Genomic DNA, 21069 nt, shown 5'->3' with positions numbered 1-21069 from the left:
GTTTAATATTAAAAAAGACTATTCTCTTTTCTCTTTCCCCTATCTACGTCTTTTTCTCCTTCTTTTTCTTTTTTAAAAAAATCATTCTCCTTCTTCTTCTCATTCTATTTCCCTTTCAAAGTGTGCGAAAAACTATGTTAAAAAAAGTGTAAATTACAAAAAACTTTAAAAATATTTAATTAAAAAGTTTTAATCTAATGTGAGAGAGAGAGAGAGAGAGAGAACCTAGGCCCTACACATGAGAGAGAGAGGGGAGGGGGAGAAAAAAATGGTTTAATTTAAAAAAGACTATTCTCTTTCCTCTTCTCTCCCCTCCTCTCTGTCTTCTTTTTTTAAATCCTTTTTCTTGTTGTTCTTCTCTCTTTCTCTCTCTCTCTTTGTCTATCTTCCTCTCAAAGTGTGTGAAAAACTATGTTCTCGAAAAATTTTAAATAAAAAAATTTTAAAAAAATATTTAATAATTTTTTTTAAAAATAATATAGTAGTAAGATTTAATCTAATTGTGTGTGTATGAGAGAGAAAATTTTGATTTAAAAAGAAGTTTGATTTAATTAAAGGAGAGAGAGAGAGAGGAGAGGAGAGGGGGGAGGAATTTCATTGAAAATAAAAGGAAAAAAAGAAAGAGAGAGATTATAGTGAGAGAGAGAGGAGGGGGTTTTAATTTAAAAAAGTGAGGTGAGCGAGGGGGGAGGGAGAGGCTTTTAATGAAAAAAAGAAAGGAAAAGAGAAAATGAGAGATTATTAGTGAAAAAGAGGGAAAAGGAGAGGGTTTTAATTGAGAAAAGGAAGTTTAGAAAAATGGATAGTTTAGGAAAGCTCTATGAAAGTTCAAGGCTTTTTGAACTTATAATGAAAATAATATATTAATAAAAATAAAAATAAAGTAAAATAAACAAAATAAAATACACAGAGAAAATTTTATATAGGCATAGACGAGAGCGTTCTAAAACATTGGCGTTTTGAAAATAATATTATGGTGAGTGGGGTGAGGGTAAGGGGCGCCAGATGGTCGGTATCAGAAGACAAAAATTCGTCTCTTCAAATCTTAATATTTGCAGCAGAAGTCTCTCTCTCCCTCTCCCTCTCGCTGTCGATCGCCGCTTGCAAGCTCGCATGCCAGTCAGGTAAATATTTACTTGTTTGGCTCTCCTCGGCGGACTCTTGCGACAAGATCCTTAAACAATACGTATACTTTTGGAGCTGACTACCTCGCCCCACTAGCCTCTGTGCGATCACCGTGCTGACAGTCTCGTGGTCGAATCCATTGAGAACGTCTGCCGATGTCATACATTGCTTTGAGAACGTGTGCCGATGCAGTACATGCCTTTCACGGCACAGACTGCATTTAGCAAGCAAACCTGTGTTGGTAGCAAGCCAGAATATCTGTAAAGCATCGGTTTTGAACAGAAGTAATCAAACAATCTTGATGCTTTGATGGAAGGCCAGATTTAACAGCTGAGTATGGACTTTGGATCGGCTGCCCCCATGATTTTAGCTCACCGACTTGATGGACATTAACATCTGTGTGGAGCATCTCTTGCCGAGAGAGGGTTCCAGTTTACAATTGGAGGTTGATAAGGAAAACACAGAAACATGAGGGGCAGAACTGCATGCTGCAATGACGTATGCGGACAAATGTCTACATCGCGCAGTTGCTTTTGCTTCTGTGCACTTCTAAACTGTGATGAGCGAAATATTCACGTTGTCTATAAAACCAAATATACATAGGCTGTATAGCCAGATGGCTACACTCAAAGTGAGCAAGAGGAATTTCTAATTGCACATTATGAGGCTTTTGGCTTTGAATGACAAGAACGATGGGTTTAACTTGAAGGCAAGGAGGATCTGTCCAGTGTCTGATGTACAAAGGCTGCTATCGAACTGCTGCCAGGTCCTGCTCGTTTGATCAGACTCCATATTGTCATTGTAGTCATTGTCTGCATCTTGTTGAAATCAGACTCCATATCTGAACTGAAACTTGATACCAGAACGGATCAAGTTTCTGAATTGCCAATTTCAGGAACATGGCTTGGAGCTGCATTTGAACTTTTTGTCTGTTCATATCTATTCAAAATCTATGTAGACTAGAGTATTTTATAGTTTGAAATACTGGCAACTGCTGTAAATGAAAATGGGGGTACCAGACGTGATCTTTTTGGAGTTTGTGCTCCTGTTATAGTTAATAGTACCATGATTGTAAAGACACAGCATTGATACATTGTGTATGCAGAACCTGAAGGGATTATCTGAGAGGCTATGACTCCCTACCTTTCTGGATAACAATTTTACAGTAGTCCTGTTGGCCGTCACATAGTTCTGAAATCAAGACTGACGTGCTGAATCAAGGTACCTCTTCTGAACCGCCAGGTGTACATTAAAGAATTTACCATGGTCATTCTTGAAACGCTGGAGATGATTGAGAGCTCCTCTATGTGCAGGTCAAATGACCTGCACGGGAGATTGAGTCTATTTCAAGCCCTTCCATATGAAGTTCATCTACTTGTGATGGAAGATTGCCACACATCAGGAAATCTGTCCATGCGATAGCCAAGTGTGCTGCAGACCCGGCCTTCATAGGTCATTAGAGGAGAGAGAAATAGCAAATGCTTAGGGGAGCTGAGCAATTGAGCTGTACATGTGGCACAAATTTCAGAAGGTGCGTGAAGTACCCCCTGTTTCTATCGTCACCTTCTTTTCAGTCACAGGAAAAGGGGAGTTGAAGTCGAAGTTGCCAGCAAAATGCTGACAAACAGCATCAAGATGCTTGCTCAGATAAATTCCACCTGTGCATGCCATGGCTTTAACGGCAGTTTAGGTGCAAATTATTACCTTTGGTCATAAACAACTGTTTTGGGTTCCTATGCCCATGGCCAGGGCATTAAGCCTCCTTTCTCGTGAGCTTATTTGGTGGTTTCAAATATGTTTACATACAGAAACCCTTATATCTCACAACGTATATCCAGGCATTGTTTCTTGGTGCTCAATGTCTCCTTACTATCCTCCTCTCTTCCTTTGATATAAACAGTTCTTTGGTGCTCATAGTTATAGGACCATCCAATTGCATAATTTCTTTCTCAGAATACACCAAAAGAATGTTAAGAGAGAATATTGTACAATTCAAGAGCCTTGAATGAATTTGAATCTGTGTGTGCAGAATACTACAAATCCCTATTAGGCTCTCCAAAATTTATTTATTTGTGTGGTCCTTGCTGGCCTATCGATATACTTTAGGTTTGGTCAGGGATTATGCAATTTTGAGAGTGCACAATTGAAGAGGAACATGAAGAGGAGAGAAGGAACATGGATGAGATGCGAAAGAACAGAGGGAATAATGATATGATGTAAACATTCATACGAGGCTATTTATTTAGTACCTGATCTGTGATTTATTTCGGTGTGTGATAATGGTCGCATTATGCATGGTAGATAAGTAGAAGGATATTAATGTGCATTCTGCTGTGGTGAGTAGATTATTAGAAGAAAATAAGTAAATTAATATTTTAAAAGAATTATCAAGTATAAATAATCTTCAAGTAAATTTATATAATAAGTGTAATATATAATAGTATGTATTTACATGATACTACAATATATATACACGTGGTTATATATTATTTAAGTTATTATTGTATTTATTTACGCTTCTTTGGTGGTAATTTTAACCAAATTATTTATCTTTAGTACTATTAATTTATTTGATCTCTTTACTATAAATAAAATTAGAGTATTAGATTTAGGATATGATTTTATTAAAATAAGCTTTCTTTATGGAATACTTTGCTATCTTGGTTATGTGGTTCACTTTTAGAAAGCTTTCATGGCTTTCTTTATAAAAGCAACATGATTGTGTGTAAAATAAGAGAAGAGGATAAAAACTTAGTTTAGATGTTTCTGTGAGAGTGTACAACGAAAGAAAGGATACGAACACATAGAGAGAAAGCAAAGAATGAAGGAAGAAATATTGCACTGATTGAAATGTATGTTGAATGTAAAGATGTGGACTGATCAGTCTTTGCATGCAGCTCGAAGCGTGAGTGAGAGCACTAGATCAGGCTGAAATGAGTGGTAGCACCAATGTCGGAGAGGAACGGGAGCAAGGTGTGCTGTAACTTGCAGAAGAGAGTGAGAAAAGAATGAGTAGGGATAAGCTATATATAGCCTCATCTCCCCAAAGCTGGCCGACTTGCTGGCGGTGAGCAAAACTGGCCGACTAGGTCCCAAAAATGGACTGACTTGCATAAAAATGCTGTAAAAGAAATTTAGCCAAACACACATCCTAAATAAACTGATAGACCTCCTTTGTCTCTTGCTAGACTCTGACAAGAGCTCACAACTAGGAGATGACAACCTGACATGCTAAGTAATGCAAGCTAACATCCCCTTTTAGATCCTGGGAGGGTCTGAATGTCTAATAATCTCATGTGATGAAGCAAAGAAGCTTGGGGCAAAGGCTTCGTTAAGAGATCAGCTGCATTGTCCGCTGTGGGATAGTAGGCTATTGCCAGCTCGGAATCCATGATCCGCTCTCGAACATAGTGGTATTGAACCTCAATGTGCTGCGTGCGAGCATGAAACATAGGGTTCTTAGCCAGAGCAAGGGCACTCTGGTTGTCCACGACGCGAAGCTCTGTAGGTCTTGTCTGTGGAAAGCCAATCTCCGCTAACATGCGATGGAGCCAAATTGCCTCCATAGCAGTCGAACATAAAGCTCGATACTTAGTCTCTGTAGAAGAAAGAGCCACAATAGGCTGCTTTTTGTTGCTTCAAGAGATAGCTCCCGAGCCAAGGGAGATCATAACTTGTAGTGGATCGTCGTGAATCCACATTACGTGCCCAATCCGAGTTACTCCATCTAGAAAGAGTGACCCCCTCTCCATACACGAACCCATAGGATTGAGTCCCTTGCAAATACCGAAGAACACGCAAGTCAATCCACCAGTGATTCTTTGTAGGAGTTGTCATGAAAGAAGTCAACAAAGCCACCACAAAAGAAATATCTGGTCGAGTGTGGATAAGCTAGATAAGAGAGCCAACAAGGCACTTACCCTAAAATGGGCGCAAACCCTAAAAATGCCCTAAAATGGGCGCCCCACAACAGTGACCAAAAAGTGGCCGGGCAGCCAGTGGCTGCCCACTAAAAGAGGCCAAAAAGAAATACACATCGTAAGACAGCCAGTCAAGAGTGACTAGCCTCCCCCATCATAACACATGACAGACATGTCAGAGCTCCTAATGTCCTCGTGTGACTTCGACTGAGGCTCACAGGCAGGAGATGACAAGGCATGACAAACATGACTGCTAACAAGCTCACCCCTCATATCCTAATCTGCTCTTTCATAGAAGGAGAATCATTGAGACTGAGCATTTGCAACTTCTTCTGAAGGGAGATCTTGTGGGCAAATGCCTTGTGCTAATACCAAGACGCAAGCTTCTTCCACACTTCCACTGCAGTTTGCAACCTGCGAACATGCACAAGAATAGAATCTTGTAGTCTCATAAAGAGAAAGGAACGGGCTCGAGAGTTGAGCCGATCCCATAAGGTTGCATGGTCCATGAAGACCCTATCATCAGGGTCCTCGGGATGAGCAATGGGTGAATAAACAAGTGTCCACAGGTTGAAAGTGTTGAGGATACACTCCACCTTGCAAGAATATAAGGAATAGTTGGAATTGTCCAATTTATCTTCCTTGGGTAAAGAAGGGAGGATAGGCATCTGAATAGAGGGTATCAGAGAAGGCATATGAACATCCGAGAGAGACTTTGTTGACAGAGCCTTCATTGTAGATGGAACCCTCTGTGATACATGGACAGAAGGACGGGTTTCGAGGAGACTCTTCGTTATCGATCACGAAAATCCTGATGGTCACATTAGAAAGAAGCTCCTCCTTCAAGTCGTCAAAGCTTGAAAACTGGTAAGACATCTTGAACACACCCAAGAAATCTTGCGTTTGCAAAGGGAAAGGATTGTGAAGTTGATGACTGGTCCACAGAAGGGGATGACTTGAGCAAAGGAGCAAATGCCAAGGAAAAGGGACAAGTGCCTGATGAAGATGCTGATAGAGCCCTTGATGACGATGACTGCCACATTAATGTGGCTGCCAAGCCTCAGAATGAGGTGGCCTCTAGCTATGGATGTTGCCACCTTGCCTCTAGAGAGGGTCACCTCTTCACAAGAAGGGTGTGAATGCAAAAAACGCAAGTGATTTTGGCTGCGTTTTGGGCCAGCCTAGGCTGTCTCCGCAGAAGAACTTCTCAAATCTGCATTCTCACTTAGGCGATAATACCATGTGAGAGTGCGCAACGGAAGAAGGAACACGAACACTGAGAGAGAAAGCAGACAATAAAGGAAGAAATACTGCACTGAGTGAAATGTATGCTGAATACAAAGATGTGGACTGATCAGTCTTTGCATGTAGCCCGAAGCGTCAGTGAGAGCACTAGATCAGGCAGAAATGAGTGGCAGCACCAATGTCGGAGAGGAACGGGAGCAAGATGTGCTGTAACCTGCAGAAGAGAGTGTGAAAAGAATGAGTAGGGGTCAGCTATATATAGCCCCATCTCCCCAAAGCTGGCCGACTTGCCGGTGGCCAGCAAAATTGGCAGACTGGGCCCCAAAAATGGGCTGACCTGCACAAAAATGCCGTAAAAGGGCTATTGGCTACTTGAGAAAGAAATTTAGCCAAACACACATCCTAAATAAGTTGATAGAGCTCCTCTGTCACTTGTTAGACTCTTACAAGAGCTCACGACCAAGAGATGACAGATTGACATGCTAAATAAGGCAGGCTAAGAGATTTGTGTCACAATCTTTGGGGTCGTAATAGTGATCCTTGCAATGCACTCAATCACGAACATCTTTGCATGGATCCTCCTAATCTTGGTAGTCATTGCAAAGATCCTTACGGTCATGGTAGTGGAAATGCTAGTCTTTATGATCTCAATTATTACTTCTGTAGTGCTTATGGTCTCTTTGGGTTGTCTCCATCCAATCTTGCCAATTGTATCTATGTGCCATGTGTATCCTTTAGAACCTAGGAAAAAGCAAGAAAAGATGCTCCGTTTTGATAGGGGCTGCCTCCAAGAGGGGATGACACTTCGTTCCTTACTATGTTTCCAACTTCAGCAGCAAAAATGACCTGTAAAAAGGTGAAAGTTGTGAGAGTGCGCAACACAAGCGAAATAAGGAGAGAGAGAGAGAGAGAGAAAGAGAGAGAGAGAGAGAGAGAGATCCATGGGCATGTGGCCCATGTGCGAGGAATAGTGTTATGGCAAATCTCCTCTATGATGTTAGCAGACGTGGTTCTTCTGGATGTTGCTGCTCCCTGGTTGGCGATTGTTCGCTCTACTCCAATTGTTCCTTCAGTGTGATCTGTTAGTAATGTTAATGTAATAGGTTGTTTTGGTTGTTCTGAGAGCCTGCAGGCCTCATGTAAATATTTGTTACACAGAGAGTGAGAGAGACAGAGTATGTTGACCTGATGGTTTGATGTAATAGAAAGTAAGAGATACAGAGAGAATGTTGACCTGATGGTCTGATGTAAATATTCACTATCTAATTCAATTATCTTCACGAGAGAGAGAGAGAGAGAGAGAGAGAGAGAGAGAGAGAGAGAGAGAGGATAAAGGAAGAATACAGCACTGATTGAAGAAGAACGCTGATACAATGATGGACTGATCAGTCCTTGTAGCCCAAAGCGTCAATGAGGGCACCAAATCAATGGCAACACCAAGCACAGAGAGTTAGAGTATGCACATGCAAATGAAAGAGTGAAGATTGAAGAGTGTGTATGTTTGCCAAGTGGTGGGGGGGGGGGGGGGGGTGTGGGCTATAAATTGCCAAATCCCCCAGAAACATGCTTTATCTCAAGCTTCCGCATCGTTGGGTTGTAGAGTCAATAGCCCTTTGTGGTAGTGCTACAGCCCATGTAGATGAGCCTCTTATACTTTGAGTCAAGCTTTGTGTTTCTCTTCTTCTTGTCCGCATGGTCAAATGCATCACATCCAAAGATGCAGAAGTGACACACGGAGGGCTTTTGACCAAAGAAAGTCTCGTAGGGAGTCATGCCCTGTAATGCAAAAGTTGGGGAGGGGTTGTGGATGTGAACCATAGTACCCACCGCCTCACCCCGAAGGATACGAGGAAGACCCCAATGCTCCTACATCGATTGGGCCATCTCTAGCATGGTCGGATTTGCACACTCCAACACACCATTCTTTGAAGGTGTGTTCGAATGGGTATACTCCACCCAAATGCTGTGATCCTTGTAAAATTGAGAAAAGTGGTTAGAAGTAAACTCTCCACCATGATCTGCTCGTATGCCACCGTCCATGAACTTTGAAAGTAGTCAGTGTCTCCACAAACACCTTCCACTTGAAACGGGAGTACGCCTCGCTTTTGTACTCCAGAAAATAAGGCCACACATAATGATGGAAGTTGTCTACAATCAACATCAAATGCTTTCCCTTTGGCACTCAAATCCTGAAGCCAATCTTGTTTGTAGGTCGTGTGAGAAGAGTTCCCACTGTCAACGAGTCAAGGCTTCTCTTGAGCGGAAGAAGCAAGAGTTGTATCCTCCTCGGCAAATATATGCACAAAGATAGACTTTGTCGTTGTCGGGGCAGCCTTTGAATCCTTCAAATCCTTTTCTTTTGACATCAAATGGGGGTACTTTTGCTAGCACTTCTCTTCGGGATGAGTGCCTTCCCATAGCGTAAGCACTTGGGCTTCTTCTCATCCTTCTTGTCCTCTTGCTTCTTGTCCTTGGCATGTGCCTACTTGCCTAGGAATGAACACAGGAAGCTGACAAATAAAGAAAATGCACCTAAACTGCACGAGCTCCAATGTCTTCGTCAGACTCTAACAGGAGCTCACAACCAGGAGATGACAGATTGACATAACTAACATAGGTAGGCTAACAAAAGTAACCTACTACTTTGCTCCAATTGATGCATTTTGAGGTCAGCTAGGTGTACTTCAGTGAGACAACCTGTTGGATGAGAAATACGACAGCTAAAAAGGGGCAGAAAGCTTGCAACTTGTAGATTGAAGCTTGCTGGGTGCTTCGTTTCTGAGAAAAGACCACTGGCAGGGAGAAACAACCTGCAAATGATGGAAAATGCCCTGATTTGATGGTGCCAGCAGCTGTTTGGTACTGTTGACAGCAGGGAAGGGGTGCAGTTCAGGTTGCTTGGCTGCAGGCCCCAGGGATTGAAAATGCAGCAAACAGGTGAGAAAACCCTGCAGAAAATGGGTTGTGTCTCCAACTGCAGTGATGATACCATGTGAGAGTGCAATGAAAGAGGAACATAGAAAGGAGAGAGAATGGAGATAAAATGCAAAAGAATAGAAGAATACTGATATGAAACACTGATACAAGGTTGCATAAAAACAAGCCCTGCACGTTGTGGAGGTGCATCAGTGAGGTTGCTGGATTGGTGGTAGAAGATTTAACTGAGGAAGATGAGAGAAAGATGATTTTTGGGATGATGATGATTTCAATGCATGATAGGAGACATGGACTTGTGGCAGCCATGAATAGGCAATGATCAGCAAAGAGGCCGACCGGCCATAAATAGGCAATGACCAGCAAACAGCCTGACCCACCGTCACATGTCTGACCAGCTAATTTGGCTGACCACAGGCTGTAAATAAGGTTGCCCTATTGTCACATGGCATAAGTGGCAAATGCACTCACTAATCTACAGTGTACTGTGTGAACAGGCTCAAGTGATTGGTGGGAGAAATGCAGAAGACACTCAAATCTCCACCTAATGTGATTGAGCCTTGAAATGAAGGTGACTGACACAAAAAGATGAATACAGACTGAAACAATGATAGAACTTCCAAAGTCCTCGATTGACTCAGACTGAGGCTCATGAGCAGGTGATGCACATGTAAGAAGAGAACAGGCAACTTGCCTACTAACAGTAAAACTAGAATGGGTTGCTTCTTTGGAAGTTGTCACACCTTCTGCACAAAAGAGAGTTCCAAATGTTATGAATTTCCTCTGCTTGTGTTGATGATTTCAAGTCTCCTATGGCTGTTCAATATCAAACAATGTGTTTGCATTGCTTTGGCTGCTACATAAGGTGCTTGCTACTCATGATTTGAAGCATTGGAGACCTATTTCTGTCATGGGGTTGTTATATGTAATCGTTTCAAAGATTTTGGTGACAAGCTTCAGAAATTACATCCGCAGCTTATTGATCTGAGGCTGTATGGCTTTATCAAAGCTAAAAATATTTTGCATCATGTATTGAATGTTTAGATGAGACTAAATTATTAAATATGTGGCCAAGAAGTGGTCATGATACAGTTTGGGGGGTTTTAGGAAAAGCTTTTGGTCATGTGAGCTGACCTTTTCTTATGGCCTAGAATCATTGTCAATGAACAGCAAAGGAGATTGCTAATGAGAATTCTTACCTTTTATGAGTCTCTTTCCTTGTGATGAACAATCGATTGTGGCTATAGTGTTTCCCTTCTATTTGCTCATTAAGTTGTCTCCTATTGATCCTTGTGGTTGGCACATTGTACGCTGAGAAACTTGCCCGCTGGTAAAAATTCTGGGCTGCCATGAATGGGAAGCGCTCAACTGAGGTGTGACCAACTTCTTGTGTTCATGACTCTAAGCTATATGTCCACTATCAGCAATTCTCTATAGAAGTCCAAAGTCACCTTTCATACCTGTTTCGATTCCTAAATACATGACCTGCATGTTTGTATTTCAAGCTTGTGATTTGGAATTCTTGTAATTCTGTCCCTAACTGTGCCTGAAAGAAAGCTCTCTTCTGATAGTGCTACTTGGATTTCCTTGTCAATGGCTTTGAGCTGATTGCTCGTCCTTCAAATGGTATTTAAAGACAGCGGGGTTTTTCCTCTAGAGTCCTCACCATGTTGCAACCTCCCCCCAAATCCAAAGAGGTTGGTTTGAGGAAGAAGCTGCTGAAATCTTTACCTGTGTGAGACATTGTTTGGAGCGTAAGAGATCAGGTAATGAGATGTGCATAATGTTAGCCTCTCTATGTTAGTTGTGTTAGTTTGTCATCTCTTGGTTGTGAGCTTCTGTCAAAGTTTGACGGAGACATAGGAGCTCTTGTAGTTTAGGTGCATTTTCTTTATTTGTCGGTTTCTTGTGTGCATTCCTAGGCCAGTTTCTACTTTCCACAATCTGCATACACCTGTCGGACATTGTCATTATCATGTGGGATTTTTTCGGGGTCTCCCTTGTTTTTCCTAGCATTTTCCTTCAGCAACCAGCATTAAATGTTGGTCGGCTAGATTTGGGCATTTATGGCTATTTATAGCCAGCCCCCTCACTTAGCAGACACTCACACCCTTCAGTCTTCCCTTTGTAGGTGCACACTTCGACACTCCAACTCTCTGTGCTTGGTGTTGCCATCATCATTAGCCTGATCTGGTGCCCTTACTGCATTGGGCTGCATGCAGGGATTGATCAGTCCATCATTGTATCAGCATTCTTCTTCAGTCAGTGCAGTATTCTTCTTTCAGCTTCCTCCTCTTTCTCTCTCTCTTTGCTTCTCTTTGTGTTTGTGTTTCTCTTTTGTTGCGCATCCTCACACATAATGTCGCCTCTAACCTGAGAGTTGGTCAATGGGATGTGCACAATGCCTACTCTGACCTAAAACTCTTGCCATGGAGATAGGATGCCTATTAACTAGTCCTCTACTGCCATGCTGGCAGCCAGTACTCTGAAGATGTAGATGAAATCTCTGCCTTTGGGACAATGAGTCCCATTTTGGAGGGAGAAATAGGTAAATTTTGTCATAGATGCTTTCCCAGAGTGGCAGTGTGCTGCAGGGGCAGGTGATGTTCTTGTACAAGTAGAAAGTCCATGGGTCTTCTAACTAGGCTTTCACAGTCTTTCATTTAAGAGTGTTTCTATGAAGGTGCATCCATGCTTCCCTATCCATTGAATCTTTCATGAGAATATTTTCATGGCTAGTTTTGACAGCAGACAGATTGTCTCGTGTCCCCTTGATCTTGGCCTCCTTCGGCAGACTTGCTACTTGTGTCTGTATCTCATCCTTGGTTGCTCTACCTGGGAAATATTCTCTTCCCTCCAAGTATCATTAGGAGGATGCTGCAAAGTATTCCTATCATCTATGGACTGACTATGGCCATCAATATGAACCTGTTGACCTCCAAAATTTTTGCAGACTGCTTTTAGCTGCTCTCTTCATATGTCTTCTTTGCTATCTAGAAAGTTGGTGCCATCTCCTCTAATGGTGCTTTGCAGCGGGAGGGCCGTTTTGGTGACTGTCAAGGAAGCCCTTGAGGGGCTTTTGGGTTCCCTAAGCATGAATGCTTTCATGTCTAGGCAAGATCTAGCAAGGTGAAGCATGAATCTTAAATATCTGTGATCCCAATGTCCTAACCGGATAGGGTAGATGATGACTCTTGCTAGCCTACTGCTTACAATTTCGTGAACCAGGGAGGTTGCAGGATGAGTGAAGTACTGCTATGCCTTCTTTGTGAGTCTCAGATTGATGAGGGCAGTGGTCAGTAAACATGAAGCAGGTGAAATACTAGTAGAGGAGATAAACACTTGTATTATCTGTGCAACAGAGATTGTTATATCTATTTGTTGTTGGAGCCTGCCTCGATGGAAGATTAGCAAGGAACTGGATACGATGGCCTTTTGCTCTACCTCTTACTAGCCAAGGTGGCCAATGTATATTTTCGTTGTGAACTTTATATGTATTCCAAAATTGCTCATATCTAACTAATAGAACAAATGGGAAAAATAGGCATGTTGCCCTTATGTAAAGTTGAACATAAGAGGATGTTGCTGATAGTTCGCTATGTGTATGCAAAGGCAAGCAGGCAGGTGATGGCTGGGACAGGCTGCAATTGGGATCTGATTTGCAGTTAGCGAATCACGCTTAATGAGAAAAGCTTTCTAGGACAGCCTGCAATTGGGATCTGATTTGCAGTTAGCGAATCACGCTTAATGAGAAAAGCTTTCATAACACAGAAAAATTAACGAGCAGCTGATGCACAACCAAGAGTGGTGCTTGCTGCCATTTAAATATTTTAAACGAAGGATTTGTTGTTTATTTGGGTAATGGAGGCAATGCTGCTTGCAATACAATGGGAATAGCTAAAAGAGGAGATTCATTTGAAGATGATATCTCTGCAGTTGAAGACATCATTGACATGGAAAAAGAGATGGGGTTTGGTGAGGGAGAGGATTGGGAGATGGAGATTTCCGAATCTAACAGGCTGGGTAATGTTAGGAGGGCTGCTTACAAGGTCACAGATGAGATTCCCCAGACAAAAGGCAACCTTGTGGATCAAGTAAGAGAGTTGAAATTAACTGGCAACCATGCTGTTCCCTTTAAGTCAGAGGTGTGGCCAAGCAGAGAAAACAATAGAGCTGATGAAAAAAACAAATCAGGAGATATTTGCAGAAAGCCCCCTTTACAGCAAAAAAAGGGACATGATTCAGATAAAGAGCCTTATTCTAGTGAACTTCAACAGTCTGGTCACCCGAAGGATACTAGTGGAGGGAAAGAAGGCAGTGAGAATTGCAGGTTGAGAGGGTGGGGAATTGAATCTAGAAAAGAGAAAGAGAACACTGTGGAAAAGCAACAAGGCAATCACAGTACAGTGAGATTTTCTTTGGACCTTGGAAAGGCTGATAAAGCCACCAGAAGGGTCAGTGATATGAAAGAACGGATTAAAGGCCAGCCCCAGCAGGAGCTTCCATGGCGCTATGGTTCAGATAAAGGAGTAGCAGGAAAGGTGGGACATTCCTGGAAAAGAAAAGATGCATATTCAACTGCAGCCAGAGAGAGTATGAAAGGCCTAACTTCAGAGTTTGGAAAGAATAGAGAAGAGGGGAAAGCTGTTAAATCAGCGCTAGAGAAGGTAGACAAGCTGGAAGGTGCCCTTCTCAAGCAGCAGGAAATAATTGGTGGGCTAAAATTGGCCCTTGGAACTCATGGAGCAAAAGATTATGGAAAGCTGAAACAGCTTCTGGATGCTTCAGAGAGAAACTTCAGAAGGCTAGGTATTGCAAAGCCAGGACATATAGCTGTTGAAAGCCAGCTCAAAAATAGGGCAGAGCAGATAAGTAAACTCAAGGCTCAGTGCAATTTACTGGAAAATGATAGAGAAATGCTAAAGAAAAGGATCAGAGAGATGGTTGACAGCTCGGGGGCACCAAAGGTGGCTAACACAGTGACAACTGAGCGAGAGAAGTTATTGGAACATAAGATAAGGGATTTAGAGAAGTCCTTGGGAAATTGGGAATCAAAGTTCAAGAAGATTGAAGCAGAGTTTTCTGCTGAAAGGGGGATATGGGAGCAGAACTTCAATGCTTGCAAGTTTAATTGGAAGGGCAAGAAGCAAACATTGGCTACAAAGCTACAAGAGAAGGAGAGAGAATTATCAAATTTCAAAACAATGCAGCAAACCCTCCTAGATTCTTTGCTCACATGCTACCGATGTGTCGATGAACTAAAACACCAAGCTTCCACCAGAAACAAGCATAGCAAAGATCCACAGGATTGTGCAAAGAGCAAAGGTATTGTGGCACCTACTGCACCAAAGCAAGACTGTGAAGAGAGATATCCCTCTGACTTCGCATTAGGCACCAAAGTGGAGGAGGGCGTGCCTTGTTTGAAGAATCAGAGAAGTGTTCTGGATTTGACTGTTGATCTGAGAGCTGAGGTTGAAGAACTTAAAGAACTTCTCAGCACATCAGAGGACACTGATGCATTGCCTAGAGAAGCAAACATGCAAACACGATTATTGAGACAGGAGAACCAGGCACTGGAATGCAAATTAGCGAAAACATTGTGCTTGATGACTGATCTGAAGCAAGTGATGATGACAAAAGAATCTGAGATCCAGCAGGAAAATGAAAACCTTGGTCGAGTCATTGGTGAAAAGGTGGAACAGATGGAGACACTTGAGAAACAACTTGCTGAGAAGGATAATGACTTGGGAGAGATGGTGCAGGAGCTCAAAAATGAAACTCTCCTGCTCCGCAAAGACCTTGAAAGGGAACGCAGTGAGAGGATGAGGCTTTTAGATATGCAGGCAGATATGAAACGGAAGTTACTGAAAGGATTAAAGAGAAGAGAACAGAGGTATCAAGAAGAAGTAGAGATGCTAAAAGGTAAACTAGATGAAATGGCTGCTAGCGTTTCTTCTAAAAATGGGAAGATTGAAATGTTGAGGGAAGAACTGCAAGAGAAAGCTATTCAACTGGATCAAGAGAAACAAAAGTGGAATATGGCAATCAGGGAAGTGAAGCAAAAGGCAGCAAAAACAATACTGCGGTTTATGCACGGGAAGGAAAATGGCTTGCTGGAACACCTCAAAGAGAAAAGGAGAGGCCAGAAAACTGGGGAAGATGCTACAAACAGTAAACAAAAGGAGGATGAAGAAGAGTGTAGCAAAGACATCTTTTGCTGCAATGGACCTGTAAGAGATCAAAGTCAGATAAGGCACCATCTGAATGTGAGGTCCATTGAGCTAACTGGTCAAAGAGAACGCCAACTCCAAAATTTGAAGCATGGCCTAAAAAATTATGATGAAGACTCCAAGTCTTCTGGATTGCGCAAGTTCCAGATGAAGCAGGAAGATGGATGTCAACAAAGAAAAGAAAGAGTGTCAGGGCAAATGTGTGCTGCTGAAGTCGAAAATTTTGATAAAAGTAGACACGACTGTGCAGGAAAGAATAGGTCCCATCAAAAGAATGATGTCCTGAAGCATTCGGAGGAAAACACTTGTGAAAGAACTTTTGCAATACTTAAAGACATTCTTCAGCATAAAAGAGATGCGGGAAACCTAGTTAAACCTTAAAGCATTGTATGACCAAGAGGAGCTTAAGGCAAAAACTAAAATGTTCTTTCAGAGGTCTCATCTGAAATAACTTGATGGGTAATGACCTCAGAAATCTGAAGCAACAACCTTCTCTCTTTGCATCGGTGATTCCCTTTGGAGTTTGTAAGGATGGATGCATAAGGAACCCTCAACTCTTGGAACCTTAAAAAGCAGATTATGGGAAACCTGACTTCTGTATCTGGAAACTGCTGATAAATTTCCCAAATAGTAAAAGGACATCTGATGTGTCAACCATTTGTGCTTAATGTGTAGATTGCCTCATGCATTCATCATGGTCAATCAAGCTTGTTATTCCTGGTTCAGGGATACTAAAAACCGTCTTTTGATGGGTATCCTTACATATTGTACTTGGGTTTTGTGATTAGGTGAAGAATGGCCATTGTACCTTCCTAGCTTCTGATGGGAAAGTGATTTGTTCTACAACTAAGCTTAAAATACATTCACAAAAAAATACCATAATGTGGATTCATACTTAGCAGCCATTTTGGTTTCAGAATATCTATATATTCCTATGCACTTCCTACTCCTAAATAGACAGTTGTGCTCCTGGAGCTGGAAGCACATTCTCAAAGATGGTACTGGAGCTTTTACTGAAACTTTTTATCCAGGACCAAAGGGCACATAACAGCAGATCCACTCAGTAACATGAGTCTGTTACCGAGACTTGCAGCATTCCAAACCTTACCATCTTCACTAAAGAGCACAGCATAAATCAATATCCTACACCTGCTACGGATGCCTGAACAATGAAGACCCTCTTGTAAAAATGTGCTTCAAAATCAAGTTAATCGTACGGAGAAAGCTCATCATTTCCCTCTCTCACTCTCTTTTGTTTTTTTTTCTTTTTGGGTGGGTGGTAATCAAGTGAGCGGTAAGCCACTTATATTTTATCAACCTGTCTCTCTGACTATGTTCTAGCGGTAGCCACTGGGTTGTCAGCATGCAGACCTAATTTCAAATCTTTGTTTTTTAATTCTTATTACCAGATGACTATCCAGCTCTGGGAATTGAACTCAAGACCTGATTGCCATGCATTCAATCTATTAATTGAGCTCCACCCATTCTCTCTCTCTTGATGTGTGTTGTGTGTGTGTGTGTGTGTGTGTGTGTGTGTGTGGGGGGGGGGGGGGGGGTGCGGGGGTGTTTGACGTTGTATGATGGTAGGAGGGTTAATGACTCTTATGCATACATGGACGATATTATGCTATTGTGTTATTTGTATTTTATTCTTCTTTGTATGTGGATCATACTATGCCTTTGTTTGCATTATATTATTCTTTGTTTATGCATGGCAGACATACCATGGATCAGTTTATATTATGCTTTTGTTTTAGTCTTTCTTCTCTGTTTATGCATGATAGGCATACCATGGATCAGTTGTAATAATCAGTTTTGGCCTCGCAGGTCATCTATTGCAGTTGGTTTAGGATTTCCGTCACCTTTCGGTCTCATAGGAAGGCGTCGCCTTTCGGTCTCATAGGAAGGCTAGATATGTTGATGCATCTTCCATTATCTTCATAGAAATTTACAAATTCTGAATCTTGTAGCCCAGTTTCCTTCATGAGATTAATGCCCATTAGTTCATGATGCTTACTAGTCTCCTATTTTACGTTTACGTTCGTGATGCTTCTTGTTGATTAGTGGAATCCTAATGATGCTGTTTTACATGGACCAAAGAGGGAACCCGTCCACACACTTGATAAATAATGAACACTTTAACTCTATAATAAGGAATTTGAAAATTCTCATATAGTTTGGAAATTTTCAATGTAGTTAATATATTTGGCTACATGATCAAATCTTGTCTTCTTACTTGAAAGTGGAGTTTACCTTAATTACTATATAAGTTGTCTTTCCAAGTCTCACTTTGAAACATGGGTTAAGATTTAACCACATTGACAAGTCTTTACTTTTTATTTGAAAGTGGGATTTGGGAGATCCTTAAATTTTCTAATATGGTGTTACTTGCATTTTTAAAAAGTAGTTGGAGTAGAATGTATCTATATAGCACGCTATAAGGTTTGTAATTTGCTACTAATTCCATCCAGTATGAGGAGCTGTACTATATTGCACATGGTGTAGGGACAAGGAGTCATGTGCTTGTATCCTATGTTAGGTATGGGTGCGGTGATTGGTGTTCAAGTAGTCTAGATCTCTTGGTAGTAGTAATGTTAAGCTCTCTGAATTGTGAGTGACTGGTGTGTTGGTAGGCCTACAAAAGGTGATATGTGGTCTCTTTGGCTTTGTATGTGTGTGAGGCCCTCTTAATGCCTCTACAATTACATAGAAAAAGATTAAGTTGTGTCCAATTAGGGTAGTCTTGCTTGCTTGAGTAGCTAAAACCCTCTACACAAGCAATGCTATCACTTTTGAGCTCATGGCATTACCATGCATCTCCAAATGCAATGCTTATTTTACTTTATCTTTTAATGGCAAGGCTTACATATCCTACCATCCTTTGCCATCTATATTGCTCTCATTGATTTAATGTTAAGGTTGTGCAATGATATTTGATATGATCAATAACAACACTCGTAGCAGGGAACATGTGCACATCCATTTAGCCCGGTTATTTAATAAATGAGTCATTTGTGTTTGTGAATTTGAAAAGGTGTCCTTTAGTGCTACATTTGGGTGGGATATACATTTGTACCAGATGTCTCAAAACTCTTCCTCTCCTTACAAGAGGGGTCTTTTTGGTGAGTAATTTTGGTAAGAAAATTTGAAAAATGGTGAGAAGTCAATCACCTAAAGAGAGGCCATTGGAGATAGAGTGGCAGTAGTGGAGGGAGGTGGTGGAAGGTTAGGGTTTAATGAAAATAAGGTGGTTATGGAGAGAGGTGGTGGGATGATAGTGGTGCTGAGATTGGTGGGGATGAGATGCCAATGGTAGGAGGTGGTGGAAGGAGGAAAGGGGAAGTGGGTGAGTAATGAAAGGAGGTATTAAGTGTTGATAAGGGGGTTGGTGGAAATAGAGGGATAGTGGGTGGGGAGGAGGTATAGGGGACAAGTGGAAATAGAGGAGTAGTGGATAGTAGGACATGAGAAGGGGTTGTTGGGTAAAGGCCAATGTGGTCGGCCCACCCATCTTACATTGGTCAATGAGTCTTCTCTCCTTCTCTCTCCAACTTTGTGCAATCTCAATTCTCCTTGTAGCTCCACCAATTGGTATCAAAGCGGGTGGGAGTGTCCAGTTAGCGTTGCTAGTAGGAATCTTCATGGTTTTCATTTTGGACAAGATTTGACGTGGATGGAGAGATTGCAAAATTCTTGGGAAGAAGCTCTAAGGTCTCAATTAATTATGTTTTTTAATTTGAGGTTGTTTTGGGCTCCATTTTTGATCTAAAAGTGTTGCATAAGTCGTTTCATCTTTTTTTGCAAAGCTACATAGGTTGTCTAAAACTTGCAAAATAGATCAACACTTGGATATTAATTGTAGAGATGCTACATATAGGTTATTAAGCACTGGTAATTAGTGAGGACAGGTTGTTAGAAACAAGTAGTTTTAGGTTGCAAGTTTTTTGACACAGGTTGTAGATTAGAGATTTCATAGTTTTAGAGCTTACTATTTATTGCTATGATATGCAACAAGTGTTATTGAGTAGAGACTTTGATGTATACGTTGTAGTAATTCTTGACCTACATATACTATTATATTGTCCATGCATATTTTCTTGTGAATGAGCAAGAATACTATTCTTTAGTATATTGTAATAGTTTTAGGGAGATTAGTCTATTGATGTACTTTTGAAGAGTTGGATATTGTTATTCTGTTGTATCTTTGAGGAATATACAATGTTTTGACTATACATAATAATTTTCATAATGTTTGGACAATGATATATGTGATATTGTTGACTAGTGGTTCATTTTGCATCTTCTCTCAGTTATAATTATACTATGCAAGTGGAGTAGAAATTTTGCTAGTTTTATGATGTAGTCTGTTGCTTGGTCAATGTTTGGACAATGATATATATGATATTGCTGAGTAGTGGTTCATTTTGTATCTTCTCTTAGTTATAATTATATTGAGCAAGTGAATTAGAAATTATGTCAGTTTTATGATGTAGTTTGTTGATTTCTTGGTCATTGTTACTTGATAGTTAGTTGTCATTTTGCACAAATGGCTTCATCATTTGCAACAATGGATAGGGAACTATATAACATTAGGAAGTTCGATGGTACTAGCTTCAATTTGTGGAAGGAACATATCTAAGATGCCCTTATTTAAAAGAAGCAGTTGAGGCCCATAAGAGACATAGATATAAAACTAGCAGACATGTTTGAAGAGGATTGGTCAAAGCTTGATCCATTAGCCAAATTCACCATTAGGTTGCACTTGGTGAATTTGTGTATTTTACAGTTGTAAATAAAATGACTGCACATGACTTATGGATACTTATGAGAAGGAAATTGTCTTTAATAAGGTGTATCTTATGAAAAAGTAGTTTGAGTTATAAATGAAGGACACTACTATCACCTCTCATCTTAATGGATTCAACATCCCACCAATTTGATCTTAGATAATGCATCAGATGGAGATACCTTTATCTTGTAGATCCATTTACATGGTAGTGCCTGTGTGCCATTAGGCAAAGGGACACATTTCCAAGTAGCATTCTTTTGCAAAGAATTCATCTTTGATTGCGTAGCCCTTTGTAATTTATGACTATCATCCCTAGTCATAGCACCAACATAACAAGAAGGCTCATCACAATCTATAACCATGATATAATCTAGAGAATATGTGTATCTAGTTGGTGGTATCAAGAGGGGTATGTGTCAAGTCATAAACCATAGGGGTTAAAGGAAAGAAACAAGACATGAGATAGAATCAAGAGTACCAAAATAAACTTGTAAATTACTCAGTAAATCACTTCGTACACTAAATATATTCTTGGATTACACACACACACACACACACACACACACACACACACACACACACACACACACACACACACACACAGAGTCCCTTTGATAGCCCAAAGCATTCATTAACAATAGACAAGTAAAAGCTCTAAGGAAGAAATCGTGTATCAAAACCCTGAGGACTTTAGTAATGTCCTAAACTTGGTGCAACTTGTTTTCGTTCTAACTTTTTCATGTGAACTCATAATATGGTTGTCCAAGCACTCAAATCGATCGGAATAAACCTACTTTACAAGCCTATAGAAGTAGAATTGCAAAAA

At 40.9% G+C, this 21069-nt stretch overlaps 1 protein-coding gene across 4 annotated transcripts; it reads left to right on the top strand.

The window, feature by feature from the left end:
• The first annotated feature begins 976 nt into the window (after positions 1–976).
• On the top strand, positions 977–16226 carry LOC148030788 (uncharacterized). Of its 4 annotated transcripts, none has more exons than XR_015691810.1 (3): positions 977–1891; positions 2231–2346; positions 2439–3039. XR_015691810.1 is itself a non-coding variant. In XM_087684312.1 (3 exons), the coding sequence occupies exon 3, from the start codon at positions 13112–13114 to the stop codon at positions 15833–15835; it is 2724 nt and encodes a 907-aa protein (XP_087540438.1). In that variant the 5' UTR covers positions 977–1891; positions 2231–2346; positions 12837–13111; the 3' UTR covers positions 15836–16226. The 4 variants fall into 4 exon arrangements, 2 of the variants coding, with proteins under 2 accessions (XP_087540438.1, XP_087540439.1); XM_087684312.1 differs by lacking the exon at positions 2439–3039 and adding an exon at positions 12837–16226; XR_015691811.1 differs by having other exon boundaries at positions 977–2346.
• The last annotated feature ends 4843 nt before the right edge of the window (positions 16227–21069 follow it).

Source organism: Lygodium microphyllum, chromosome 9 (assembly GCF_053477565.2).
Source record: "Lygodium microphyllum isolate KBCC chromosome 9, Lygodium_microphyllum_v1.1.10, whole genome shotgun sequence".
Lineage (NCBI taxonomy): Eukaryota > Viridiplantae > Streptophyta > Polypodiopsida > Schizaeales > Lygodiaceae > Lygodium > Lygodium microphyllum.
The sequence above is the reverse complement of the archived record's forward strand: the minus strand, read 5'-3'. Positions and strand labels throughout refer to the sequence as shown.